This window comes from Athene cunicularia, assembly GCF_003259725.1.
Source record: "Athene cunicularia isolate RWA chromosome 2 unlocalized genomic scaffold, athCun1 chr2_part1, whole genome shotgun sequence".
NCBI classification, from domain to species: Eukaryota; Metazoa; Chordata; class Aves; order Strigiformes; family Strigidae; genus Athene; species Athene cunicularia.
Window position 1 is genome coordinate 82,171,217 of NW_020799095.1, and position 27,949 is coordinate 82,199,165.

The 27,949-nt window shown below is 39.6% G+C and overlaps 1 protein-coding gene across 1 annotated transcript in view; it reads left to right on the forward strand.

The window, feature by feature from the left end:
- Positions 1–27,949, forward strand: part of FHOD3 (formin homology 2 domain containing 3) — a 369,637-nt gene that overhangs the window by 283,053 nt on the left and 58,635 nt on the right. The window contains exons 13-17 of the mRNA XM_026841709.1: positions 2,088–2,222; positions 5,609–5,659; positions 10,202–10,416; positions 17,274–17,579; positions 21,213–22,102. Coding sequence (XP_026697510.1) covers positions 2,088–2,222; positions 5,609–5,659; positions 10,202–10,416; positions 17,274–17,579; positions 21,213–22,102 — 1,597 coding nt within the window. The remainder of the gene's footprint in view (positions 1–2,087; positions 2,223–5,608; positions 5,660–10,201; positions 10,417–17,273; positions 17,580–21,212; positions 22,103–27,949) is intronic.

Here is a 27,949-nt window from a genome sequence, read left to right on the forward strand (position 1 = left end):
GGGTTTGAGTGTGATCCAGCACTGATACTATAGCTCTGGAGGAGTGCCAGCAGGGAGGCTTACAGAATATCAAGTTTTATACCATCTTATGTAATGTTTATGTGTGTGGGATATGACATATTGAAATTCAATTTATTGAAATTATATTCACACTGCCCTGCTGCCAGTGGGGCCGAAATTGCTATGTTTTGTGGTGTTTCTGCTTGCACATAGACACTTGGGGAAGGTATGCATTACTGTTTCTGTCTTCTCCTGCACCTATTTTCATTGGTGAACTGATGCTATTACACTAAATGCCTACATGTAGTACATTTACATAGGCATGGAAATAAGCAAGGGAAAGCGTCTGAGTTCTTAAAAATAATGAAAATTTATCCAGGTTTCTATTGCTGGTTTGGGAACCTTCCTTTAGACAGGGTTTAGTTTCTTTTTTAGAAAAGGCAGTATCTATTTCTCTCATTAATCCCTTCATTGCAAAACTCATGTTACAACAATGCAGAGAAACCGCTCTACATGAGTTATGTCTCTTTGATTTTATCAGTCTAATTCAATCAGTGTGGATACATTTACATCTGTATAAAGCTACCCTGTACAATACATATTTTTCCTGTCTAAGAGACAGGAAGACAGACATGTTTATGCTGAGGTCACTCTGTTGCCATGTGAGAGATTGGTGGTACCAGCACCACCATGTTGGGAAAGGATGTGTGAGAGGAGCCACTCTGCTAGCCAAAGGAGTACTTGCAGTAAAAAAAGTTAAAAATCTGTGTCAAAACCAAACTATAAGTTAATATACATGTGGCTTTTTTAAAAAAGTATTTGCTACTTGAAGTTGTTTCATCTCAAAGAATAAATCATTTAAATATTTGAGAAGTCTACTGTAAAGCCTGTCATTTCTGGCAAAAAAAGTCCCACTTATTTGGCTGGGCATTTACTCACATTATCTCTTGCATCTTAACAGTTTCCTGAGCAACAGCTAGAAGTTTGCTATGCATTGCTGGTGGGAACACTGAGCCTTCTTCATTACAGTAACCTACCATGGAGCATCCAGTTCATAGTTATGGTCAGAGGACTGCAAAGAAAGTCCACTTTCAGACTAATTCTTGCTTAGGCATAAAGCAAGTGGTAGTAAATTGTTCTTTTTGTTCACTGGTTCTGTGAACAGAACAAGAACAAGTGGGTCTAAATGGAAAAAAAAAAAAAAAAGTTTAGACTAGACAGCAGAGAAGCCTTTCTTGCTGGCAGGGCTAGTTAAGTACTAGATGGGTGCAGTACGTCCATCATTAAGGATTTTTAAGGCAGGTCAGACAAACAGTTTTTAAAGTATGGTTTGAGAAGACTAATTACTGCCCTGTGCAAGGAGAGGAAAATGGATAATCTGTTCTGCTCCAACCCCATTGCCTTTAATTTATTTAGTAACAATTTTGATGCCACTTAATTATTATAACTAACTGTGCTGTCCCTGTGTATTTTACTGATATGCTCCTATACATGATTTATTTTGCTCTTGCAGTACATGCAGTGAGGAAATAATAACAGAACTTGTTAAAGTATAGAGGAAAATTATGGCACTGCTTAAGAGAGCATTCAAATTCTGAAGGGCAGTTCTGACATTTTTTACTTTTGTTTTTCTGTATACAGGATTCTCGGGTGTTTGTGACACATCTGCTTTTAAAATCATTGCATAATATGTTTGGAAAGTGCTGGAAAAATATTCTAGCTTGCTTTTCTTTATTTAAAAAAAATCCTTTACAGGATTCAGCTTATCAGTTAACAAGATTATACAGTAAAAAAAAAAAAATTTAGACAACATCGCAGTTGCAATAGACTGAAAAATTCTTAAGCGTACTGTGTTCAGAAATTTGGCAATTTAAGCAGCCTACCATATCTGTCATTTTTAAGCTCATCATTGTATCTAAATCAATTTATCAAGACGCTTAGCCAGTGCTTTGAAGCATCCATACATTAATATTGTCTTGTCATTCTGTTGTTTGGGATTATGATACTTGCAGAATGATTCCTACTCAATTTTTGCCAGTATAATTAATAAAAGTGGCACTGAGAAATCTGATCTTCCTTCTCTGCAGGCCAGCTTTGGGTGGTCTCCTTACATCATCTTTTCGGCAGCACCAGGAGTCCTTGGCAGCAGAAAGAGAAAGACGACGTCAGGAGAGAGAAGAAAGGTTGCAAAGGATAGAACGCGAAGAAAGAAACAAATTCAAGTAGGAGCCAAATTTGCTTTTAGTCTGTTACTTTAATGTGTGATGGATTTGTAAATCACTGAGACATTCAATTCCAAAATAACTGAATTGATGAATAGTTTGTGTGTCTCTTCAGATACTTTTCTTGATCTAAGTATCTTAAGAACTGATATCTTGAACACATCACGATGAATTTTGGCATTTCATAAGCCAGCATTTTTTTTTAAAGGCAGCTATGTATTTGCCAGTCGTACTGTGTGGGTATCTGAAGAGGCCAGGTTTGAGTAGCTAACATACTCCCAAATGTATAATCTCAGCAACGCATAGGATTTGAAGATGAAACAGTTGGAGGAAGGTATCAAGAAGTGAGGAAGAGACAGCACTGAGATATCTTTTTGCTTTTATATTCTGCAAAATAGAAGTGTTTTGTTGTCTCAGGATGTTTTAAACTACTTTCAATGTTTTTAAACTACTTTATAGTGATTTTTAACTACTTCTTCCTGCTTTTCTGAACATGTGTCTCTTCCTCCTGGAAATAGCAACTGACAGAAATTAATTATCAAAATTATTGCTCAAACCATGGCCAGGCAAAGGCCCCAGCTGAATATATAGGGCTCTCCATGAGAACATGTATGCTGTGGGATCCTGGGGTGTGCTGCCTGAGGATAGTAAGGGACAAACTCTCTCCTCCTGTTAAATCCATGCCTGGAAATACCAGCACAGGCATTAGCAAAGACTGCAGTGGGCTTAAGATAGATAAGGAGCTTATGCCTGAAGTGGTTTGCCAGCTGTCTGAAGAGTGTACTCTAAGAAACCGATTTGTTTCCTCATAAGCGAGAGTGAAAAGTAAACATATTTTTAGTAGTTAGACAAAATGTAGTATCTAAAAATTGGTAGGGTAAATGTTTCGTAGCCTTGGAGTTGGTAATTATGGAAAAGATGGCACTGGTTTTCATGTGAGCTTGTTTATTAGTATGCAGGATTATTTTCGCTGTAATTATCTCTTTAGTAAGAAGTGGAAGTGGTCTGTGTCATAGTGAATTTGGAAAGAGGAGTAACTTACTAGTGGTTGGTTTGTTGGTTAGTTGAAGGAGATACTCTCCTGGCTCCAGAAGATAGCTAGTTTAGAAGAAAATGAGAGGCAGAGGGAAGGTGGAAGAGCACCATAATAGGATCTTTGGCAGCCAACAATTGCCCAAGGTCTCCTGAAACAGAAACAATCAGGTCTCAGTCTTCAAGACCCTTTCAAAAGCTCTCGCTCTAAGTGGTATCATCAGGCTGCAGCAGGCTGCTGTGGACAGCCAACATGATCTTTTCAGAAAGGAAACTCCCAGACCAAAAAAGCCACTAGGACATTTGGCAGCTTGACCTATTTGAATAACAGATCTGCACATTTCACTGGAGCTTAGCTGCAGTAGTTGTTCTGTCACTAAAAGAGCTTCCTTAAAGTTAGAAAACCAAATTTTTTTTAACTATACATCTTCCTCCCATTACTTCAGAGTCAGAAACTGGTTAACTAAATGTCATGATTGTGTTGTGTATTTAAGATGACAGTTTTCCAATGGCCAATGTTTTCATCTTCTAGATTTGAGTTCCCTGGTCAACCAAAAGTTATAACTTGTGTTTGAGTAGAGGGTCTCCAAAGCCACCAAACTTTGCAGACAGACAGCATCCCACAGTTGATTAAACAGTCTGGCAGGAGGAGGACAAAGCCACAGCAAACAGTCATGGACAGTTTTGTAAGAGTTCTTGGGATTACATTATCATATCATCACTCTGGCTAGAAAAACAGTCTCTGAAGATGTATTTTTGATTAAAAATAGCACTTGCAATTCACAGCCTTCAAACTCATGAGCAGTACTGGATTTACCATTGTGACTCATTTGTTATCTCATTCTTTCCAACTCTGCCTCGAGAACATTTCACTAGGTTCTGGCACCATTATTGACAAATTGAGGATAATTTAAAGGAGGGTATCAGCAGTTGTGAAAGAGCTTGGTTTTAGGAGAGAAGTTAAAAAGCTTCATAAGCTACTGCTAGCAAAAGGAGTGCTTTACATAATGAACGTTTTTCTCAGCAGAAGGACTGTTGTACCTGTTGCATATGTAGAACAATATGTCCTAAAATACAAGGGTTGTTCTTTAGCTGTAGGGAAGGGTGAAAGTTGACAGAGAGGAAATTTGCCTGCTGAAAAATTCATAGATTTTTTTTTTTCTCTTGGAGTTACTCCCATAGCTATTGTAATTCCAAAGAGTACTCTGAAAATATTATAAATGTATAACCAGTTCAGGGATTCAAAGGATGTGGAGATAGTTTGAAACAGTAGTGTGTGTTCCCTGTTAATGGACTTTTGAAGAGCACTGGCAAGGCTATGTTTAATAGCTTAGTAGATGATAAGTAATTTGTGTGATGACACAATATATAGAGAAAAAAAAAAAGTGTTTTATTCATAAATGGAGTAATTCTGAAACTCTTTCTGGTATTCACAGGTGTGTAAAAATCTAACAGATAAGGGGAAAGTCTCATCAGTTTTGTCCACCAGATTCAACAAAATATTAAAAATATATTGTAAGGAACTATCTTGCTGTGATACTGAGGCAGGCTGAATGTTCACTGGGTTCTGCTGTGCTCTGAGTTAAATTTGCATCCACATTTGTGGGTGTGACACATCTACCTGAAATCACAGTGCTCAGATGTCCAGCAAAGTTGACTTGGCAAAAGCTAAATATAAGTAATATTTATCTAGTTATTTGAGGACCTGTGCGAGGACCATCTGAGATAGAGGAAGGTTTGTATGTAAAACTCAGGGAGAAGAATAAAGAAGTGAAAGGTCCTGTCCAATGATCGTGAATGCACCTTGTAAGAAAGGAGACTCCATGCTACTTGGTAATGGCAGTCTGCTGACCCATTTCTAGCCGTGGCAACTAAAACACACTGAGTAAATGTATTTTAGAAAGAGGGCCAATATTGTGTGCTCCATGCCTTGGTCTAGCCTGCCAGATGCTGCGGTCCCTGTTTCGGGGCATTCTACATGAGGCAAATGAGGATTGGTTTATTAGCCACTAATGTGCCTGCTCATCATGGATGAGTCCAGCTCATTGTATCTAATTTCACATACCAGGGTTCAAAATGTGCTTCAAGTTCTTCACTTTTTGCGTTCTTTTTATAATTATTTGTATGACCCTCTGAACTATGTATCTGGTGTGCACATACCCATGGTGCATGCATGGATAAGTGTACACACACACTTTTACAGAAACAAACTAATAATTTTTGTCGACGGCAGCCTTGATTGTCTCTGATCAGCTTGTTTATACTGCTCTTGGTTTATCGTACTGTACTTGTTCTTCTGTTACTTACCTTATTCTTCTGGTTTCCTCTGCAATTTACTGCAATTCTCTTTTTAGCCGTGATTATTTAGACAAAAGAGAAGAACTAAGACAAGCAAGAGAAGAGAGGTTTGTATATAATGCACCCATGCTTCCCTTTGGTTGTTTGCACTTCCTATATTCTTTACTGCAGAGCTGTTGTGCATTTACATTTTTAACTCTGCATGCACAGAACACTTCTATTCCAAAAGACTTCTATAAGAGAGCAGTTGTTTCATTAAAGAGGAGAATGAAGTCCAGCTGTAAGCACAGCAATAAATGATGAGCAGTGGAACTGGAATGCATAAGAGTGATTGATGATCTATCTTTTATCTATTTGTGTGGGAAATAAGCTTACTTCATTTGCCTCAGAAATTTGCCTGAATTTAGTATAGTTATAAATTGAATAAGCCTGTCTTTCTCACCCAGCGGGTCCCAAGCTTTCTGGAGGGTCAGAAAAGGCAGCTGAGGATAAAGGAAATTGGGGTCACAAGCATTGCAAAATTGCAGTCACAGGCTGATGGAAATGGTTCTGACCCACTTCCAGCATATTTTTATCTTTCAGAGCCAAGTTCTCTTTGCCAGTCTCTCTAAACATCAGTGAGTAAATTACAAAGCTTAGGAGTGTTTATCATTGAGGCATTGTTTTAGTTTTATTTAAGTAACTTATTTAAAGGGACTGAGGGTTTGGGGTTTTTTTCCTTTTGTTAATTCAATTAAGTAGTTTAGAAACTCTGGGCTAGGCTGGGAGCTATGTGCTTATGAAAGCACATTTTTCAAGGACTACTCATCTAAAGACCTTTGCTTTTCAGTAGCTTCATCTCTACCTTCACTAGTAATTACACCCTAGAGGGAGCTCTCGTTTTTACCTGAAAAATGTGCATGTTCCTGAACAAATAGTAGATGAAAAATCATCCAGGTTGCTTCAGTTCTTTTAGTTCCTCTAGAGGTTACACTCTGGAGTTACTTTTGGATTGTCAAGAACTGGAATTACATTATCAAAGTATGAGAGCAGTCGTCTTAGAAATCGTAGTGTTGCTGCGTTTTAGTTTTGGGTTGTTTGGTGGGGTTTTTTTCACAAAATCATCATACAGGAGGCAATTCATTTCTGCAGACTGAAGTTTGATCTGCTGTGGCTAAAGAAGCTAATATTAAAAAATTATTTTGACATCTCTAAGAGTTAGAAGAGGTGGATGGCCTTTCCTTTGTCCTTCCAGTCAAAACAATTACAAATACTTTAAAGCATTTTCTGAAATGAAATGCATCTGAGCCCATAAGTATCACACACTGATCTTAGCTGAGTAAATCCTTTTACAGCAAGTGTGCTCGTCAGCAAGCTTTGAAACAAATTAGAAGTGAGCTCTCCAGCACTTTCAAGTTGTAAGGGAACATGCCAAGTAAACTGGAGTATTTTTGGGGAATTGTTCACCAGCAGGGCATCACTGCTGTGCAATGTGAGATGATTTCACTGGTCATTAGGAATGTGCCTTTATCCTTAGGGCTCTTTTGAACTGAAATGCTAAACTATCAGTTCTTCTGCATAAAGAGAAAAGACACATGTTTGCTTTGACAGCACATAAATATTGGAGAAAACTGCAAGCGAAGTCTTGTACCAGTATTACATTACATTGGCCTTCTGTAACTATTTTTTTAACAAACCCTTTGCACAAACGAAGTTTCATTTCCTATAGCAAGTTGCATGTTGACTTGTTTTAAGAGAATGCATGGACTGTGAGAAGGTGCCAAAATCCTGGTTAAATCTGGATTGTGTCTTTCCTCCATATCAGTTTGGAGAAGTAGAAGGAGATAATACTCAGCATGTAGGAAAGTCTCTGTTAAAAACAATGGTTTGTCTAAATTCTCTCAACTCTTTAAAGCATTCTGTGTACTATCACGTCACCCTGGAGCTCCAGAATACAGGCACCTACTTCTCCAGTGGCTCTGGGGTGACCTGAGGATAAGGAAGAAAGATTCCTGCAGTTTCAAGGGGTCCAAGTGTAACTCAGCACCATTTGTTTCCTTTGTTCTTGTTGTTTGATGATTTGAGACCTTTTTTACTTTGCTTGGTTGGGTGTTTCCCAGTGGTAATTTAAAAATAAATCCAAGAAAGGTGATCTCCCAAGCCCTCTCTAGTGTGACTTAGAGCTCGAATGCTCTTCACCTCATAACTTTGATGGTACATAAACGTTTTAAGTCACCCTCAGGTCATTGCTCAGAGACCTAGAGAACTCAAAATTATATTTTCATCTACTTGAAGATAATAAGTGGATTGTCATGTTCCTGAGGTGTACCAAATGGATAGCCCTCAGACTTCTGTCTCTTTGTCTATAGAAAAAGAGTTGGCATAGGCATGATGACGTCTGAAAGTTTCCATGATTTAAAGAAATATAGCAATATATACAGAGGCAATGTGTCAATCCTGTAGTGGCGGAACTAATTGCAGCAGAGGGGTGGTATCTTATCCTTTCAACTCCTTCAGATTTTGGTCTTCATGAGACCTTGTGTATTTCCTGCTGTCATTTGTTCCTTGTTAAGACATTGGGCAAAACCAAAAAACAACCTAAATAAATGTAATTTATCAAGTGTGAAGTGTTAGTAAGTGATTCTTGAATGATTTTTATTTCTTTGTTAAATTGCTGTATCTGCTTATTAGGCTTCCCATTTGTTAACTAGTTACTCTGATGTGCTGCCAGGAGAGTTGCTGTTCTGGTTCCCTCTTACAGTATAATGAACAGATATATTTTGAGAAGCACATCTCGATCATAGTCCTCTGCTTTGCTGGTTGGCTGTGCAGTGCACATCTACAGAAGCTAAAATGTTAAAGCAGCTGAAAAAGAGCTGAGGACAATAAAACATTGTAGCTCCCCCCCTTACAGAAGGATCCATCCAGATCTTTGCTGTAGTTTATTGGCAAACTGCAAAACCCTCCTCAGCGGCAGCCAGCTGGGCTGTACCTGTTTGAGCTAAGTGATCAAACTGAATGGCTCTTTATGAGTCTGAAGCCCCATCTGCTCTGCTTGTGAGGAGGCAGAGGGTGCAATATGTAAGTGACCGACGTTAAAAGAAAGACTGGCTTCATGAACTGTAACAAAACATTATGCTAATGCCAGCAAAAGGCTTTCTCCTCTATTGAAAAGGCAAAAATCATTCTCAAGAATTGGCTTCATGTTAGAACTGTAAACAGTTCCTATTTTATAACCGTACAAGTATGTGGCTTGTTATATTTTCATCCCAAGTCTGTAGGGGTTCTTTTTCTTGCAGAACTTGTTCAAAGCCTGTGCATACCTCTGGAGGAATAAAAGAAAATGAGTTTGTTCTTCATTATTGCTGTTCGCAGTAAAGCAAATTGCCTCTGAAAACACAAGGACTGCTCTTCAAAGTCACATTTCTATGCTCTATATGGATGTTTGCAAATGTGCATGTGTGTGTGGCTACCATATGCACTAAGCATGTTTGTTACCACATATGGCTGACTTCTTTACCCTGCCTGCTTTTAATGCACCCTTGTACACTAATTCAGGCTGTCAGTGTGGCAGAAGGGGGGAGGAGAGGTGTTCCCTGTTAAGAAATGTTTACAATGGTGAGTTATAGGAGGATGACCACAGTGTTTTGGGGACGTAAGCAGTAGGCTTGATTAACCTGTTTAACAGTTCACTTCTGGGTAAGACAAACAGTCTAAAGCCTGATCCAGCTGTATTCATGAATTTATTCCTTAGCAAATAATGGTGGATAAAATTAGCAGACATCTGGAAGAGGCACATATTTCAAAGTTATTTTGGTCGAAATGTATAAAGCACACTATGAAGAATATGATTGGTAGCTGGTCTTAATAAACAGTTAGTGAGTTCTGCCTGCCTAAAATGCAAAACAGATGTATCTTTGTTCTTTTAAAGTGACTTTGATGAATAAACTACATGTGACGTCAGGTCCAAGCTATTGGATGTCTGAGTCCGGCAGAGAAATTTTTTAGAATAAAAAAAAGAAAACTTTCCATTGTAGACTCTGGAGAGAACAAAGTAAATTCCAGTGCATTGCTCTCAGAGCAAATAGAAGCAGGTTCAGAGACTTTAGATAGTCAATCCAAACATTTATTATTGGTATTATTTTCAGGGAGATCTGTTTTTGTCTGCTGCACTGAACCATTTTCCTCCCTTACAGCAAGTCTCAGACTTTGACTATTTGCATCAGTATTAAGGGGCTCTGGCTTTGGAGGGTTGGTGGTTTGGTTTTTTCTTTTGGGGTTGTTTTTTTTGGTTTTTTTTTTTCTCCCTCCCGTTTTCATTTTGGGAGAGGAAGGGCTGGGAGGAGGAGGAGGAGGCGAAGGAGGAGGGTGAAAAGGAGGACAGACAAATGCTTCCAAAAGGAGGACTATGCAAACACAATACTATATCTAAAGACTCCTTAACTCTGCTGGGTTTTGCTTTTGTTTTGTCATGAGCAATTTAATATTTTTCAGGGCAATAGCCTTTGCTTTGGTGTGCGTTTTTTGGCAGATTGGGCAGGCAGGCAGTTTAGTACTGTACCTCTTGTGTCAGGAAGTCAGCTCATTCTCTGCAGGTGTTTCATCCATAAACAAGCATCAGCCACAGACTTCTTTTTCTTTACGGAAACCCTCTGGAATTTAACTTTCAGATACAAATACTTGGAGAGGTTGGCAGCAGAGGAGTATGAAAAGGAACTGAAGAGTCGGAGCGTAAGCCGAGGCAGAAGTGAGCTGTCCTTGAACCTGAGATCTCCTTCAGCGCCATCCTCACCTGTACCCAAGTGCATCAGCCCAGTATCCATAGAGTCCCAGGAAGAGCTGAAGACCCCTTCCACACCTTCTGGGACCCCTCAGCCCTCAGAAGGTAAGTGAAAAGAAGGGCAGGGGAAAGAGCAGTGGTTTTGTCACAGTTTCTGTCTGGCTAGCAGTGATTTTTGATGCATGAGTGCAAACATATAACCACTGAGGTGCCAGTAAAGGGTCGTCTTATATTGTTTCATGCTGTCTTCCTAAATTTCCTCTTTTTTCTGGATAGATTTGGATATCTTCTATTCAAGCAAAGAATACACTGCTAATTGTTGTTGTGATTTATGTTATCATTATCTGTTGCATTAAAATGGAATAATTGGATAATACAGCATACAGAGGGTCTTAATTTTAGCATCATGTTCCTTGTATATTAGAACTTACTGAATACTAAACCAACAATATTCCTGCCAACAGATTTTGCTTATGTGGATTCTCTGAAAGAAATGCAACAGATGAATGCCAAGATTATAATAACCTTCCAGCAGAGCACAGGCTGAATGGGACAAACAGAAAAGGTCTTGAATTGAAGTCAGGGAGGCTGTGTTGGTTATTTTTAACACCAACAAAAACTCTTAAAATTGTAGCACAAGTAGTAAAGGACTTAAAAGAGACCACAGACAATTAGTAAAAAGGAAAGTATAATTAGTGTTTGCACGGTTGGTTTGCTGTCATATAATTTATTGGTGTACAGAGCAATATTTTTTGTGTGTGCACGTCATTCTGCCACTTGCATCATGTACTCCCCCTTCAGTCCTCACAAAAACACACACCATACAGATTTATATTTACGCCACATGATGATGCATTAACATTGGGAACTAGAGTGCATGTTGAGGGTGAATTATCGCCATCATTCATTTTTATTTTATTTGATTTCCTGCTACGTGCTATTGGTGATTAATGCATTTGTAACTTGCACTGCTTGGTTTTATTGAGTGTTATGGCTGGTAGCGTGCTATAAAGCGAGGCAATTTAAGAAAAAAAGTTACAAATACTGAATGTTGCATATGTTTATCCTCACTGTACTGAGTAGGTGAAATTTATTTAATTTAGGTTAATATATTTTCCCAATTATATACCCAGTTTTCTTGTCTGGCACCTTAAAAGTCTCAGTGGAATCATTTGAATTTAAAAAACATGGATATTTTCCTGTAACACTGATCTGCAGAAACATCCAGATGCCCATTTTCTTGAGTGCAATATTGCTTTTAGAGCAAATAAGCTGGATTTTTCCACCATTAGGATTTCAGAGCTGGGTAGGGAGCAAGTATCTCTTTTATGATGATTATTTTAACATATTTCTCCTGGAAGCATTCAAAAAAAAAAAAAGCAGCATCAAATGGAGCAGCACAGTCCATTTGGAGAGTACATTTAGAGCAGGTGTACAGGGCAGCTTCAGGCAGCCAGAATATGACAGAGCTATCAACACATGGATAGGTAGGACATCTCTACTAAAACTCCTGGCAATACCAGTAGGCATCAGAGGGCAGCACCTGGAAGCCTGGCAAATGGACTGCAAGGAGCGAACATATGGATGGGGCATGGTAGGCCTCCAGCCAAGGGCAGCTGTGCAGGCAGATGGCCAAGACAGCACCAGAACAGAGGCCTGATCTCTGCATACTTCAGTGGGAGCTGTACATGGGGAAGGACTGCTGTTTCAGGACTACCAAAAGCTTTGGAAAGATCATATGAAGTAATGAGCATGTGGGCAAGGCAGGCTCTCTCATCTGGAGGTGGCGAGATTATTGGATGCCAACTAACATGTGGTAGGCTTATTTATAGATTTTGTGACATGGCCTCTAAACTATTATCTGAGTTCTTTATGCTCTATAAGAAACTAAAATCTCAACTTTTACTGTTCTTAGGAAATGTTATGAATCCCACTCAATAAGTAGAGAAACTGAGGCATTAATTTGCTTAAGCCAGTTGTAGGAAAGCTGAAATAGAGCTGTGGACAGAACCCAGATTACTTGCACCCCAATCAGTTGCTTTGAACATGAGGGTCACCATCTTCTCAAGCAAGGATGAAACTGCAGAAGGAAAACAGTTTCTTAGGTCTGTGCATGGGACCCTCTAAAGACTCTGCAAGAATGGTGTTTATGGACATGTGATATTTGTCTGCAGAATTCAGAACCTGAAGTGAAACGGGAAGTGTGTTTCTCTACTAGCAAAACAAAAAGCAACAAAAAGGTGATTTTTGGAGTCAGATGTATTTTATGCTGTTTGTGCTGAAGGTATCCTCTGGCCAGCTAGTATCTGCTGGGCTTAAGAAGGAAATGGATTTTGTCTATGGAAATTTGTCCCACGCTGTGAAACGTCTCGGTATCATTACCCAATACAAAAATCTGGCCTTGCTGAGCTAAAGTGTTTTCTCATATAAAACAATTGGTTCCACTACAGTAATCAAGTCTTGTAAGACTTACTCTTGTAAAACTTGGAGTATGGCATTCAGAGGAAATGAAGGCAGTCCTGTAACTACAAAATGGAACTTAATTTTTTTTCAGAGCAGCTACTTCATCTTTTGTAATTTCATTGGAGAATATTTTATGAAGTGCACATGTGCAGTAAAGGAGAGCAACAATAACCCAAGACATCTCTGACGTCAATCCACAGAGGAATTGGAGATGAACCCTCCTTTGAGAGGAGCAACTTTTTTAGCACTTGAGAAAGTAAGCAGGCCAACCCAAGTGCACACTGTGGGCAGTAGGAAACCTTCTGAACATACTAGTAGCTGAGCATGGTTCAAATACTGCCTGAAGGATGACTGGTGAAAGTATCTCAGCAGATGGAGAAGCACCAGAGCGTGAGGGTGCAGTGAGGCCTTTGCAGCCCCACTTGTAGAGCCAAAGGAACCATGATACACAAAGTCAGAGGAGGAACTGGGGTGGGGGACAAAGAAAGATCATTTCTGACTTGATGAAGAAAGAGCCAGCTCCCTACTGGTGATCACTCTGTGCTAGTTTTTACCGTCACAAGGAGTGGGAAGAAAAGACTCAGGTGGGGGTGGAGGAAAAGTCCCTGCTGAATTCACAGCAAGAGGAATTCTGTGCTGGAGGAACTGAAGGGAGATAACCACCAAGACTTTAAGCAGTGCCCGAACAATTAAACTGAAAGGGCTGGGTAGGTATAGTCATCTTCAGACTTACTGTATGTATCCTCAAGAGACGATTAGTGTATGTATCTCCCAGTTCCAAGTAGAAAGCAGAGAAAAATAGAGGAAGAGGTGGTTGCCTAATCTATTACCTTGGTAGGAGATTAGATGTGGGCCTGGAGGTATGTTTGTTTTCTCTGAGGGCTTATAGGACTCAGTGGGGTTGAGCTCTTATCCGCAGGCACTAAGTATACAGCATCTTGGGTCTACTTCAGAGTTCATTTATAGTTTTGTATCAAAAGAAAGGTCATTTCCTTTCATTTCCCTGTATAGCATTATAAGTTCATAGCCATGTTTTTCAGAAGGGAGCAGCTTGTTGTCCTCTCTAACCTCTCACTCAAAAGAGGGCTGTCACTAACATCTAATCAGATCATAGTGGATCAGGTTGCTAGGGCTTTATGTGACCAAGTCTTGAAAACGTCAGAAGATGGAGCTTACACTGTCTCTCAAAACAACGAAACACATTCATTGAGGGACCCTGCTACCATCTCTTTTAGTGATGAGGTTACATAGCTTCTTTGGGAGATTTCACCCTTCTGAGAAGTCTCATTTTTTTCTAATAATACATTTTCAGAGATTAAGTTCTTTGAATACCCGACTCACTTGTTTTCACAGCAGGGAGGGAGGGTAAAACTAAGCATTGAGAGAAGTGTGAAGAGTAACATATGAAAGTGAAAATAGATTACCTCTACTACTGAATCTGGGAATCCCAGCTGAGGTTTTAAGAACTGTATAAGTGTAAGAAAAACCAGATGCTTATAATGGCATCACACTCCTTAATATCTCAGGAACGCGTTCTTTGCTGTTGATGCTTTTTGATATCACTGTGCTTGCTTCCCTGAGTCTTTGTGCTCTCCACTAGAAGAAGTCTGAAGATGGGACAGAGCCTGATCTATTATTTAACTCTCTTGCCACCTGCAAGGTTGCCAGTAGTGTTTTGTTGGGTGTGAAAATGGGTCGAATAGATACGGGACTGAAAGTTCCAGCTCATTTCAAATAGGTCACCACTAAGCATTTACTAACAATTGTAACTTTTAACAGCTTTAGAAGTTCTTGCCAATATCAGCACAGTAGACTACAGGATGGAACTGCAAGTGATGGACACACATCTAGCTTGCTGGTTTTGTTCTCCTGCTAGTGTTTGCTGATAGATTTGATTTTGAATTGCTTTTTAAAGGCAGAGACTTAGGTCACTATTTACAAGTTATTTGGGTATAGAAGGATTGTTTGATATTATGCCTAAAGAGAGAGAGGCTGTCAAAATTAATGTCAACATATCCTTGTTTTGTTCTGGAACTGATTAGATTTTGATGCTCCTTGAATTCAAAAGAGCAGGCTGTGTCAGTATATTGCTCTTTACTTTTTATTACATGTTAGATTCTACTAAGATGCTACATCTTTCTGGTACGTGTGGAATATTCCTTATTTGAAGAGTATTATATACTCTTATATTGTATTCCTTATTTGGAGAGTATTATATATCAGAATTCTTTTGAACAGTCTTATTTTCTCAGGCACTTCTTATGTCTCCCCTGACTTTATCATGTTGAGTGTGGCTTCACGATGACAAAGGTGCCATAAGCATTAGCAGTCCTGGTTATGTTCTAGTCAACTTCTTTCTCCACCTGAGCTTTTGGAGTTGACTTTTTTGGTTATTGCATGACAGCGCTTTTTTATTTTTTTTTTTAGGGAGAGATATCTGAAATTCATACAAAACTATAATTATTCAAGGACGAATTATGGCATTTGTATATATGGATCATTGCAGTGTGGCAAGCTCAGAGTCTTCTGTGCTACAGTACCACGTTAGTTCCAGGAACTCCTGAAGGATTCCTAAGCTTCTATCTCAGTCATATTAAAATCTTGTCTTGACTTTAAAATGCTCTTGTTCTATATCTACACACTGACAGCTGTGGTCAGAAACACACTGCTGGGATTCAGAGTGTCTGCCAATTTCTTGCCAGCTCTCTCTAATTTTGATTCTCCCTTAAGCAATGTCCAGGGTACAGGCATAAGTAAGGTATGTTTAAAGAGACAAGGCAGAGTGCAGAGCTACTTGCATATCTAATATTAGACTTTTAGATGCTCTCTGTGTGGAAGAGGGAGAAAGGTAAGCTTCTGATTGAGAGTGTTTTAAAACATCTACAGGGATTTGAGTGAACATGGGTTATATAGTAAACATACTATGTGTATATTTCTTTTATATAAAAATATTGTACATACATGTCTGGTAATTTAACTAACTCCACATTTAAAATCAATTGTGAAAATGCAGAAGTTTAACTCCAATGAAATCAGTGGCAAAAAAATCATTTGCAGTTTGTCTGCTTAAATTGTATGAAATGAAGTGGTATAGTGAATAGTGTAGTACTGAAGATGCATTACTGAAAGCTAGTTTAAAAACGTGTGTGTTGTTGTAAAGATAAGCACAGGCATTATTAGAAATCATTATTCTTTGTGTGGGTGTCTCAGAAAATAGGATAGACACACAACATGAAACAATCTTAGGAAAACATTGTGAACTTCATTATTTTGGCTTATGCTTTCTCAGGATAAATCTATTTACCTGCTCCCTAAAGGACTAAAATGTTTGGATTGTATTCCAGTGTGATACTTTTCTTCCCTTAAAAATTCATGTAGTTCTTGAAGAAAGTCTCATCATATATATCATATGATCCAAAGACCATGACAAAATCAGAAGGCTCTTTTGCAATGTTGCAATGAAAAATAGTTAACAGAGGGGAAAAAACAAGTATGACTTCATCATTGTAGCTCAGCCACCCAACACAAGATTTAGTACAGAGGAAACTTGGGAAGTATGCAGAACTAACATGCATGCCCATTTTCATCACTCTTGCATGACCATTTCAGTTTTCAGAAAATTTTGAGCTGCTTGATGTGAATATGTGTGGATGCTCTTCAGTTTCTTTGCAGCATGCAGAGAATATTTGCATGTGAAAATACGCTGTTATAGCTAAAAACCCTAAAGGTGAATGAATTCATTTCACTGTCAGTGGTAAAGCAGGGAAGAAGAAACCGAGCGTACTATCAACAGTGTTTGCTGTGTGCAACTGATAAAAAAGCTCATCATATGCCATATGCCAACCAATTGGAAGCTAAATTTGTGCCATATGCCAAGCAGTTGGAAACTTTGTTCAATTTTGATGTGGCTGTTCTGAAGTAAATGTGCATGAAAAAACATACGTTTTTTGTCAGCCAAATGTGTAACAGTGCCATTTCCAGACTGTGCCATTCAACTGTGTTAATAAAACTAATATTTTTATTTTTTTGTTGAAGTGTTCCTCATCAGGTGAAAAAAGAATTCTTCCAGAACCCAAAGAAAATTCAACCAAAAGCCAAAATCTTCCTCCTTTTTGCTTTTTAAAAGATCTCTTCCTTCCTGGCTCTGTCTAGGCACTGAGCTGTCAATGTCATGCTCAGGTGGGATGCCCATTTTCTGCTGGTTCATTCAAATCCTTATGCAAGTCCAACACTGCAGCTGTGGAAGTATGTGTAAAAACAGTGGGCTGGCTGCAGACAGCAAGCAACGGGTCTTGCCACGCCACTCTGACATGCAATGCTGTCGTCGCACAACATTCATCAGTCTGTTGCTCCTAATGTTCAGCATGCCATGGACTTGCTTTTTATTTTCTTTCCGTAAGGCACTTGTACAACTTTCACATCACTCTCATTTAGAGGAGTGAGCCTGAGACGACTCCGTTGTTAAGTGAATCTCTTTCTCCCATTGTTCTCTCCACCAGTGAGTGCCAGTGAACCCGAACCAGAGACAGAGACAGAACCAGAACCAGAGCAGCAGTCTGAGGCTGAGGCCGAGCAGGGAACGGAGACACCCAAGGAAATAGAGGCTACAGAGGTGGAACCAGAAAGTGAGGTCGAGCAAGGACCAGAGAGAGAGCCAGAAGAAAGTGCAATACTCAGTGAAAAAGAGAGACAGAATGAGGAAGTGAATGAAAAAGACAACTGCTCTGCATCCAGCATATCCTCAGCAAGCAGCACTTTAGAGAGGGAAGAGAGAGAGGACAAGTTAACCAGTGACAATGAAACTGGTAAAGTGAAGCTTTTTCGATAATGAAGTGTTTCTGGTGGGGAAAAATAATGTTAAATTAGCAGCTCTGTTGTGTTAATTAGCTAACAAACCCTCTGCACCTAAGACTCTTTGCCATGGCCAAGTCTGGTCTACTCTCTGCTTGGAAATCCACAGACTTTGGTGGGGTTTCTATGTTTGAGGGACAGTAAGGCCTTGATGAAATGAGGTTTCCTTTGATCCAAAACCATTTTCTTCCCCTAAGATTAATATATTAACTATTGGATCATCTCCCAGAGAATTTATTTGGGTTTCCTGCACATAACGCAATGAGACAAGGGGCCATGCTGACATGATTTATCATGAGATTCCAAATACCTTTTCTTATCCTTTTAGTGGAAGAAGAAGAGCAAAGAGGGCTGCGACGTTTGTTCCTTCCCTCCTGTTCTCCTGTCTTGGTTAGGCTTCAGAAAGCAGAAAGACATAGGAGCTGCTGAAGATAGGTGTAGGCTGTGGCCATCTTTAGCTCATATGGAGAAGGCACATGAAACAGACCTTCTCTGGAAAAGACCAGTTCTGTAGGGACCAGTGGTTCTGGTCAGATATGCCACCAGGCACCTCTAAAGGCCCATCCTGAAAGACACACTAAAAACCAGTTTTCCACCTGGAGAGATAATGACAACCAGAGCTTGTCATGCAGCCTGGACAGGGAAGGAATAAAAGGCAGATTTTGACCTTTGTTGATTAATTACTATTTTCCTCTTTTTATAGGGAGTTAAAGGAATGAAATGTAATTAGTGCATTTGGTTCCCAAGTTTTCTTAGGGCTGAGCAGTGGAGTGCATTGTCATAAGTTTACTAAGAAAGCAAGAATTGCTTCACAGTGTGGAATAGTCTTGCTCTTTCCTGAAAAAAGAGGGCTAGCTTCAAATCACAAGGATTTCCTCACGGAGATAAACTGTCATATTGCACTGTTCATATTTAAACCCTATAACTTTTTTTTTTTTTTTTTCTGGGAAGCATTAATTTTACTCTAAATATAAGAGCTATCTCCTTTTCAGACATCACCAAGATTGAGTTACTTAGAATTCTATTGTATTCTTAAAGAATGTAGATGAATATATATGTAGGAAAAGGAGCGGAGGCATGATAGATGAAGGATGTCGTTACACTGTGACATAGTCCAAGTGCAAGTAAAGGAGAACAAGTTGCAGGTTTTTTCCTCTTACCATGTCTGTTACCAACCTGTTACCGCTAATTCAGTGCTTATATACTTCTTGCTAAAAGCTTAGAAATGTACCCTATTACTGAAAAATGAACATCTTAAAACTGACCTACATTACCAGTAGACCAAAGATTTATTATGTTGTAATATGTAGGAGGTCTCATGTAGTGAATTGTCTTCTCCCTAGTAGGTGAGGAGATTTGGAAAGCAAATGAGAGTACTTTCTCCAGCAGTTCTCACATTCCCAACAAGCAGTTTGCCAGTGGCCCATTGATTCTGCCCAGATTCATTAAGGACAAAAGAATAAAGCATTTGGTCCTGGCTCCTCCTTTATTAGCCATCCTGCTTCCAACAACTCTTGTTTCTCCGATGGTGTTTCAAAGCTTTACCTATGGAGGGGAGGGCAGAAGATGCCACCAAGGTGTCGAGTCTTCACAGCAATAATCTTTGATCAGCAGGTGGAGGCAGCCTTGGGGAGCCCAAATTACAGGCTGTGTCTGGGAGAATTATGATGAGCAATTTTGCAAAGGGATTAAATCCTGGAGGATCCCCACTGGTGAAACTGAGAGAGGGTAGGTCATGGGGGTCTTGGAGGACCTTTGTAGGAGGGGTCTTGGGAGCAATCTTGAATATGTTTAAAGGTAAGGCTGGGAGTATGGGGAAATCCTCTGTTGGGGGCTCAGCTAGGTAAAATGTGTGGTGTGGGAATGGAGTTGTCAAGTCACATTGTCAAATGAAACTACCTCCACGACAAATTAAAGAGACAACCTCACATGACAAATCTTGGTGAGAAAGCAATCCCACGGGTAAAGTCTGAGGAAGAATAAACAGGTAATGGAAGCAGTCAAGCCTCCTGCAGGGAAGTAGAAGGAAACAGTTTTGGATCTTGTATCCATTGATGAGAAAAAGTCTTTCTTTTGTCTGGAGTTAAACCTCTGGATCCATTTTAAAATGTGGTTTAGAGGATGATCTGAGTAGACGTGAGAGTCATTGCTGTCCATATGCTTTGTGCTGAGAGACACATCCTACATTTTAACGTGGTGTTGTTTTAAAGGAGCAGAGGGGAGTTGTGGGACCCTGGATGATGGATCTCACCAAGGACACACATTCTCAGAGCACAGGTCTAGATGTCATGGTACCAAAGCAACTCCATTGATGAAGGAAGCCATAAAAGATGTTTAAAACATTAAAAATATTGAAAAAGTTGGGAGCATACAGGGAGAAACAAAGATAAAATGTAAGTTTAAGAGAGAGGACAACTGACAGGTATAACAGAAGATCTTTAATCACAATGGGGCAAAAGGAAGGCAGGCTAGCAGGCAAAGTAAAATGTTTTTTATGAAATAGAGTTTATAAAAAATAAAATGTGTAAAGACTATGGGGAACAGAATTACTGTAAGTAAGTAAGTAAGTGTGAAGAATTATCTTTGTCCATGTTTAATCACTTCATCTGAAGCCCACTGGAAAAAGAAGCACCATAGTTTTTAAACACATTATCCACATTGGTTAACAGTATTATATTCAGGGAAGTGTAGTCAAAGAGACACATAATTTATTTTTACAAATTGACCACTATAGTTTTTTATTTATGGTGCTGTCTCAAACATGGTATTTTGCAGATTATTGTTGAGAAAAGCAGTAGTCAGAAAAATGAAGCTTCATTACAGTGACATTTTAAATGATCGTAATGTGGGAAGAAGGCCATTAAGTTTTCAATGCTATCATACATTACAGGGAGGGTAACAGTGTTTGATGATCAGCATTTTAAAAAATCGTTTATAAATGTGCTTATATTCCTAGAAATAACTTTTAAAATCTTGCTTATGCTTATACTCTCTGAGTTGCCCTGAGAGCTCTGGGATTCAAAGAGCTCATGTTGTGAAGATGGCTCAGGTACCCAGCCAGGAGGTCTGAGGAACAGCCAGATGTGGAAGGTGTCCTCTCTTAGCCAGCAGGGAGGGAGGAGCAGGAGTAAGCAGTTACATGTTGACCTTGACATCAGACAGGGAACTCCTCTTTTATAAGGAAGTTTTCCTGTGGTGGTTCCAGTTTATGGCCAGGTGAAAAGTATGATGGTAACCTATCTGTCATGATATTTAAGCCCCATTCCAGATTACTACATGTTCAGAACGTTTATGCACTGTATAAAATGACCTGGGGTAGTAAGTACAAAGTGAAACCTGCCAAATTTCAGGAGAAACTGAACCTTGAAATCCCATTCCTTTTCTGAGAATTACTCCCAGCTCATGAAGATTGGGCCATATATCAGCACTGTCACTTATTTCAAAATTTTCAAAGCTACTGCTTTCCCAGTTTCAGACTATTTGTGCATGTGTCCCCCAATTTTTTTCTGGTTGAAGTGTTGAAGAGTGTTCTTGGTGCTCTGGCTCCCTCCCCTTGACCCTTCCCATCTGTGTGTGTGTGATTGCAGGTCCTTGGTCGCAGACCATTCAGGATGCTGGTGTGAATGAGCAGTGCAGCAACATCCTCAACAACAAGCGGTTTATGCTGGACATGTTGTATGCGCATAACAAAAAGCCCAAGGATGAAGAGGAGAAGGAGCTGGAGGCGAAGGAGGAAAAGAAGGAGACGGAGGAAAGCGAGGAGTCACTCACTAGCCTAGCCAGTAGGATCTCCATCCTTCAGGCCACAAAGCAGGCCAAAGAGGAAAGTGTCAAAAAGATGGAGATTGGAAATCTGGACAACCAAGGCAGCGTGAAAGCCTTTGCGGAAAAATTCAACAGTGGTGAGCTGGCCAAGGGGACAGCCGTGCCTGAAGATGAAATCAGTGAACAGGTCCCTGAGAAAACACCAGCACAGCCAAAGAAGGAATCTGACTACATCTGGGATCAGCTCATGGCTAATCCTAGAGAACTTAAAATCAAAGACATGGATTTTACAGACTTGGGGGAGGAGGATGATGTAGATGTGTTGGACATGGATATGGGTCCTGGGGACTCCCTTGTTCCCCCTCCTCCACCTCCACCTTCTTTTCTGGGTTTGCCTCCTCCACCACCTCCCCCACTGTTTGGATGTCCACCTCCACCTCCACCCTCTGCTAATTTATTGGCTCCTCCTCCTCTGTTCAGCACTCCTCAGGGTTTAGGGTCACCCCAGGTTCCTAGGGGTCAGCCAGCATTTATGAAGAAGAAGAAAACCATCCGTCTGTTTTGGAACGAGGTACGGCCATTTGAGTGGCAGTGTAAAAACAACAAACGCTGCAGAGAATTCCTGTGGTCGAAACTGGAACCCATTAAGGTGGACACTTCCAAACTGGAGCATCTCTTTGAGTCTAAATCCAAGGAACTGCCTGTCACAAAGGTACAGATTGTATTCAGCTTGCTATTATTTTGCTATTGTATTGGTATTCATTCTGACTTCAATCTGGATGATTTATGTTGTTTATATGAAAACAGTGGAAATTACTGAATATGATTCTAGCTTGGCCTATGACAGAAGATATTCCATGGCCTGAAACTAGGAGATGAGCTTAGGATGCTGTACATGCCAAGCTGCCCTCCTGTCTCAGGCCTACTGCTTTTGGGCTATCACTTCAGGTGGGGAATACCAACAAAGTTTACATTAGGGAGTTCATAGCTGAGTGCCAAACCTAGGTATTGAAATATGAAATATTTTCTGTTACACTTGTATAAAGGTCACAGCGTGATGATTCATATCTGTGTATTTGACAGTTCTTCACTTGGTAATATTTTCCTAATCGTTATGTGGAAAGGTTATAATATCAAACTGGATCTGCTGCAAAGAGCCTACATGTGTGCTTTGTTCTGAAGGATCGATTTATCAGCTGGACCAAGCTAAACTCTGCAGGGGTGTCAGGTTTTTGTTTTATAATGATGAACAGGCCTATTTTAAATCCTTAATTTGTACAATGTGGCTATCCAAATTTTTAGGATAGAAGCTGGCACAGGAAATAACCTCTGTAGCTAGGATTCCCTCTTCCTTAGTATTGTTATAAATAAATTCACAAAAGCTGGTGACATGGCTGTTTAACATTAGACTCCACAACAAAAGGAAGTCTTTTGTAGTTACATTTAGTAGGAATTTGAAGTAGTATTAAAAAAGTTATTAGCTTGAACATTTGTTTTTCATGGCTATATAAACTCGTTTTTTCTAAGCAGAATAATTGGTATCAGGGAAACAAATGGGGTTTTTTTCCAGTTAAAATGCTAGTGAAAGATGTCCATCTCTCTTACTTAAAATAAATAAATCGCTTGTATGTTTTCACTGTATGCCTATATGTTTATAGTGACATAAAAAAATAGTACCCAGAATATTTTACTTCTCTTTGGCTGGCAAAAGTTGTCCTATATATTAAGTATCATATATAATATTGTTTGCTCTTAATCTGGGGAGACTGGATGTCTTACAGTAAAAGTTCTTCATGTCACTTGTCTGGGTTATTAACTCAAAATTTTCAAATAATCATTCTTGATCTTCTTGGCCAAGTGGAAACATTGCAGTTTGAAGAGTTAAGCCTCTCATCAAGTACCTAGCAAACAACGGGTACATAGATAGATGGCTCACTTAGATCCTGCCATTGCTGTTCTTAGCTGAAATTTTTGTAACACAGATGCATGTATATCTGAAATTTATGGCATAACAGCTATAAAACACATTCAGCTGATCGTTCATTTGGTCGATGCTGAGATTAATCTCTCTCTAATTCCTTTTCTGCCGAGGAAGGAATGCTGGTGACATCATGGTGTGTTACTCCTCATCTCTCTCCCTGTAAATACAAATCTGCCACAGGTGGTCCTTAGATGGAAGGAATGAGAGCATTTTCTTAGATCCATAAAACATTTAATTCCTCGAATTGAATGTGGAATGATGACATATTTGCCGTTTCCAAGCTTCAGCTTTGTGCTAACTGCCAGTATTGTAATGGATCTCTCTGTCTGATTCTTAAATCTTTTATTCCTACCCAAAATTTTGATAAAATGTTAAATTGTTGAAATTTTGACTTGTTTACTTTTCCAGTCATTCACCATGCACGTTCCCAAACTGCCTTTGGCTATTTTCCCTCCCTCACACTTGCTTCCCAAACCTGCCTGATGCTTTGGCACAGCTTTTGGCTTCTGGCTGGAAGATGAGTGAGCAGATTTCTTTGAAATTAGTGCAAGTCTGAGGAATGATTTAGGTGACTGCTTTCCTCTTGGAGACTAATAACTGCTCTCTGCATGAGACGTTATACTTTTGGCTCTCTTTCCACCCTGTCCCATAATACAGACACAGACATCTCATTGTCTCTTTAGAGAAGACAATGGTGACCGAGGAGTACCGTAGTGGAAGCCTGCACAGACTTCTGATACTCCTGCCTGGTTTTGGTGAATACCAGCAAATCTTCTAGGGTAGGAGACAGTCCTTGGATCAAGTGAGAGTGGGAATAATTAAGCAGACCACTGAATCTGTAAAAGACTTGAGGTTTGGTACAAAGATTGCACTCAAATTAGGATAGCTCTTGCTTTTTCCAGACTGCTTGGTTTATTTCCAGGGAGTACATTCCCCGTTGTGTCTAGTTTCTCCTGTCCAATGGCTGCAATCCAAAACAGGTTTATTGTATAATATTGTAAAGTCTGACTCACAACTCAGTTGGTTCAGCTGAAAAAAAGAGCACAGAGCAACAAATCAAAAGTCAGATCTCCAGATTTCATAGCAATAGATGGAAGCAGGTGCATGGAAAAGGAACAGTCCAGAAGGATGAGAGGAAAAGTGAAGTCAGGGTGTGTAGGGGTGGCTTGGCTCTATCTTGTGCATATGCTCTTTCATACAGCTGTAAGCAATTTTACTCCCGTTTCTAATCCTTCACTGTGATTTCCACAACACACAGCTATAAACAGCTACTTCCTGGCTCATGAGAAGTTTTTCATTAAACACAATAGACTGCAATAAAATAAAGTCGATTTTAAATTGTAGGGTATAATATGGGATTGGGGGGGAGGGGAAATTAGTGATTTTAGGAAAACTTATGCCACACTGGACACCTTGCACATCTATTATAGTTGGTGGAGCACCTTTAGTTGCAGAATGTTTATTTTCTAGAATAGAGGACCATGGCATTATGTTTGCGAATAGAAAGTGACTGATCAAGTATCCCTTCCAAGTCAGTCTATAATTTCTTTCCTTATCACTCTGCCAAACAAAGCAGGTATTTGGACAAAGTACCTCAAAGTGTTTACTTGTCTGTGAAGAGAAATGAAAACATGGAGACACTACTGAATCAAACATTGCTGTTCCACCCTTCTGCCATCCACTTGGTTCTGCGTGTCACTTGAAAGTGTTATTTTGCTGATTCATCTATACCCTGTGGATATAGTGATCCATCATGTGCCCACAGACATAAAAACTAGTAGGAGGGAAAAATTAAGGAACATGTTTTCATGTACATGTGTATATACATTGCCTAGACACATACTCCTTTTGAAAACGTTTGTTGCAATTTGAATAAATGCCAAGAAAAGTCATAAATGTGGAGCAGAATTTCTGGAAAAGATTATATATATGTGTCCTGGATAAAGTCAGTGGCAGCTGAGCGATTCCATTTTAAATCACCAGTGCTAAATCTTTGTTAATTGAGATAGAAATTTAAAAATTGCCATCTTACTATTAAGAGTTTGTCCTTTTTTTTTTTTTCTATACTACTGATGCAGATTGTTCTGCAAGTTTAAATGCAGGAGACATTTCTGACTTGATGCTTGTATATAATTAATTATTTATATGACCACTGGAAAAGTGATTGAATTTTTTCTGCTTCCTGTATTAATTCAAGCAAAGGGGCGTGTTTTAGACTATCATCAGACCGCAAAGACCTTCTGTGGGCTGGTAACAGTTTTTAAATAACCTATCTGGACTACCCAGCCTTCAATAGAGGCAACAGAATCTGGCCAGTTAAGTCTTGTAAAGATCTATATTGACTGTAATTGTTAATACATTGCAGGAACGTTTGTTTCCCACAAATTATACCACCTGATATATTTGTAATTTATAATTAATTTTGTGTTTACATTTATTAATGTAATATTCAGAAGTTCAGGGCTTACATTACATACTGACACATTAAAATATAAAATCAGGTGCACTAATGCACTGTTCCCTCAAGCATTGAAGTCATTCTCTGTTAATGAACTTATAAAGCATAGTCTCAAGTTACCTAATACTGTAGTAGAAATTAATAGATGTAGCTTATTTTAACAGTCAGACACTTACACATGTGCAATTTCATTGCAGACAAAAAGCAATTATTTTCCTAGCAGTAGGGTAATAAAGTTCACAGTAGTAAAATCTTTCTCTTTTTTTCATCCTTTTATTTATTTGGAAAGGATTTCTTTGTAACTCAGCTGTCGCCCCCAGAATGGATTTAAAATCTCTTCTGCCCCTGTTTTTGGAAAGAGTTACTTACCTCAGAATGTTATACCCCATACACAGTTATAGCTCTGGAAAATACCTACATGAATACATCCCCTATACAGCTCATCTGTCTTTCATAACTTATTGCTAAAGAGCGAGCACACTGTCGCAATTGCAATCATCCCAGCGGTTAGCATCATATGTCCCCCAAATGAATATGTCTCTCTTGTCAAACTTAGGAGCCTAAAAACAGAGCTACAGATCTGAGGCTTACTTACCCATACCACATGTGGGAAGCCTAAATTTAACTCCTTTCCCCAAGCCTTTTCCCTTCTGCATAAATTCTTTGGAGCTGTGTAATTCTGTGCTGCAAAGGACAAGGTAAAAAGTGGTGGTTTGCGAAAGGCATAGTGCAATACAGACTCAAGAGGAAGCAGTGTCTGGTGAACCCTGCTTTTTTTATGTGGTCTTGGCCACTAACTGTGGTCCTGAAAATGTGATTAATGGCCCTGGAATTAAAAATGACTATTTTAAAGGAGACGATGCATCTTAGATCCTTCAGATAGCTCCCCAGGAAAAAGAGGACTTCCTTACTCAAAGAAGGGAAAGTTCCAGAAGCCTTCAGGGATGCTTTTAAGGCATTAAGAAGAGAGCAGTTCTGACAGAACAGACATATAAAACTTGAAAACAAATGTTATATTTGCTCTCCTAAAATATATCCTGTTTACTGAAAAAGTGTTGTTTCTTTTTGAGTTTAAAAAAACCCAACCCTCTTATTACTTTCACAGGTCATACACATGTGGTAGTCCCCAATTCCTGTAAACTGCACTTGCCTTCAGTCTCATCTGCACACAGAAGTCGCATCATACCACGTTAATTACGTTGGTACGATGAAGGGGCTGTGGTGCCACAGACATGCCAGGCAGGCTGCTGGGACCAGTGGGCATCCCTCTTCCTGCGCAGGCAAGGAACTGAGTGAGCTATGCCAGAAAAAGGCATCTTTGTAATGATACAACTGCATTCCCATTATGGGCTGACAACCCACAGCTGGAGGTACTTTGTTAAAATCATATTTACTAATTTAGACAGTTCTTCCAACACAGAAGCAGCATACAGACCTGGCAGTAGGGTATTTGCTGTGATGCAGACCCAAAGAAAGTGGAGAACAAAGCTTCATGATCTAAAAAACAATCTTGAGCACAGATTGAGACTTGGGCAGTAAGAGTCTCCTTCCTGGGGTTCCCCCAAATCCAGAAGAGATTCAAGAGACACTACTGCTGTAGACAACACAGATGAGTCCCTGTTCTGAACAGTTGTATGGGCTGCCACACTGCAGCCTGGAAAGAGGGATTGCTTAATCTCTGTCTTTGCCCTTTTGAGGTGCATCTGTGCTAAGTCTGCTGCTGCTGCAGCCACTACCACAGTCCAGGTAACAGACTCTACAGGGAGGTCACAGCCCCATCTCTGCAACCTGCACTGTGGTGAAACAAATGTTTCTATACAGCAAAAGCATCTCTGCACTTGATTGCATCAATGTGCTGGTCTTCTCCCTACATTGCTGTGCTCACCTCTGATAGAGCAGAGGAAAGGGAAACAGAGAAAATGTGTTTCCAAAGTTCATGTGTATGGAGCGGGAGGAAAAACCCCTGTGTATGAGGAACAGAGTCTGCTCCTCTTGCAACGGCCTGGTATATGACATATGTAGTTACCCAAGAGACACCTTCTAGCATCGGATAATGAGAGAAAGAGCGGCATGCTGGGTCCCAAAAGCAAAGATCACATTCAGCACTGCATTATTTCATA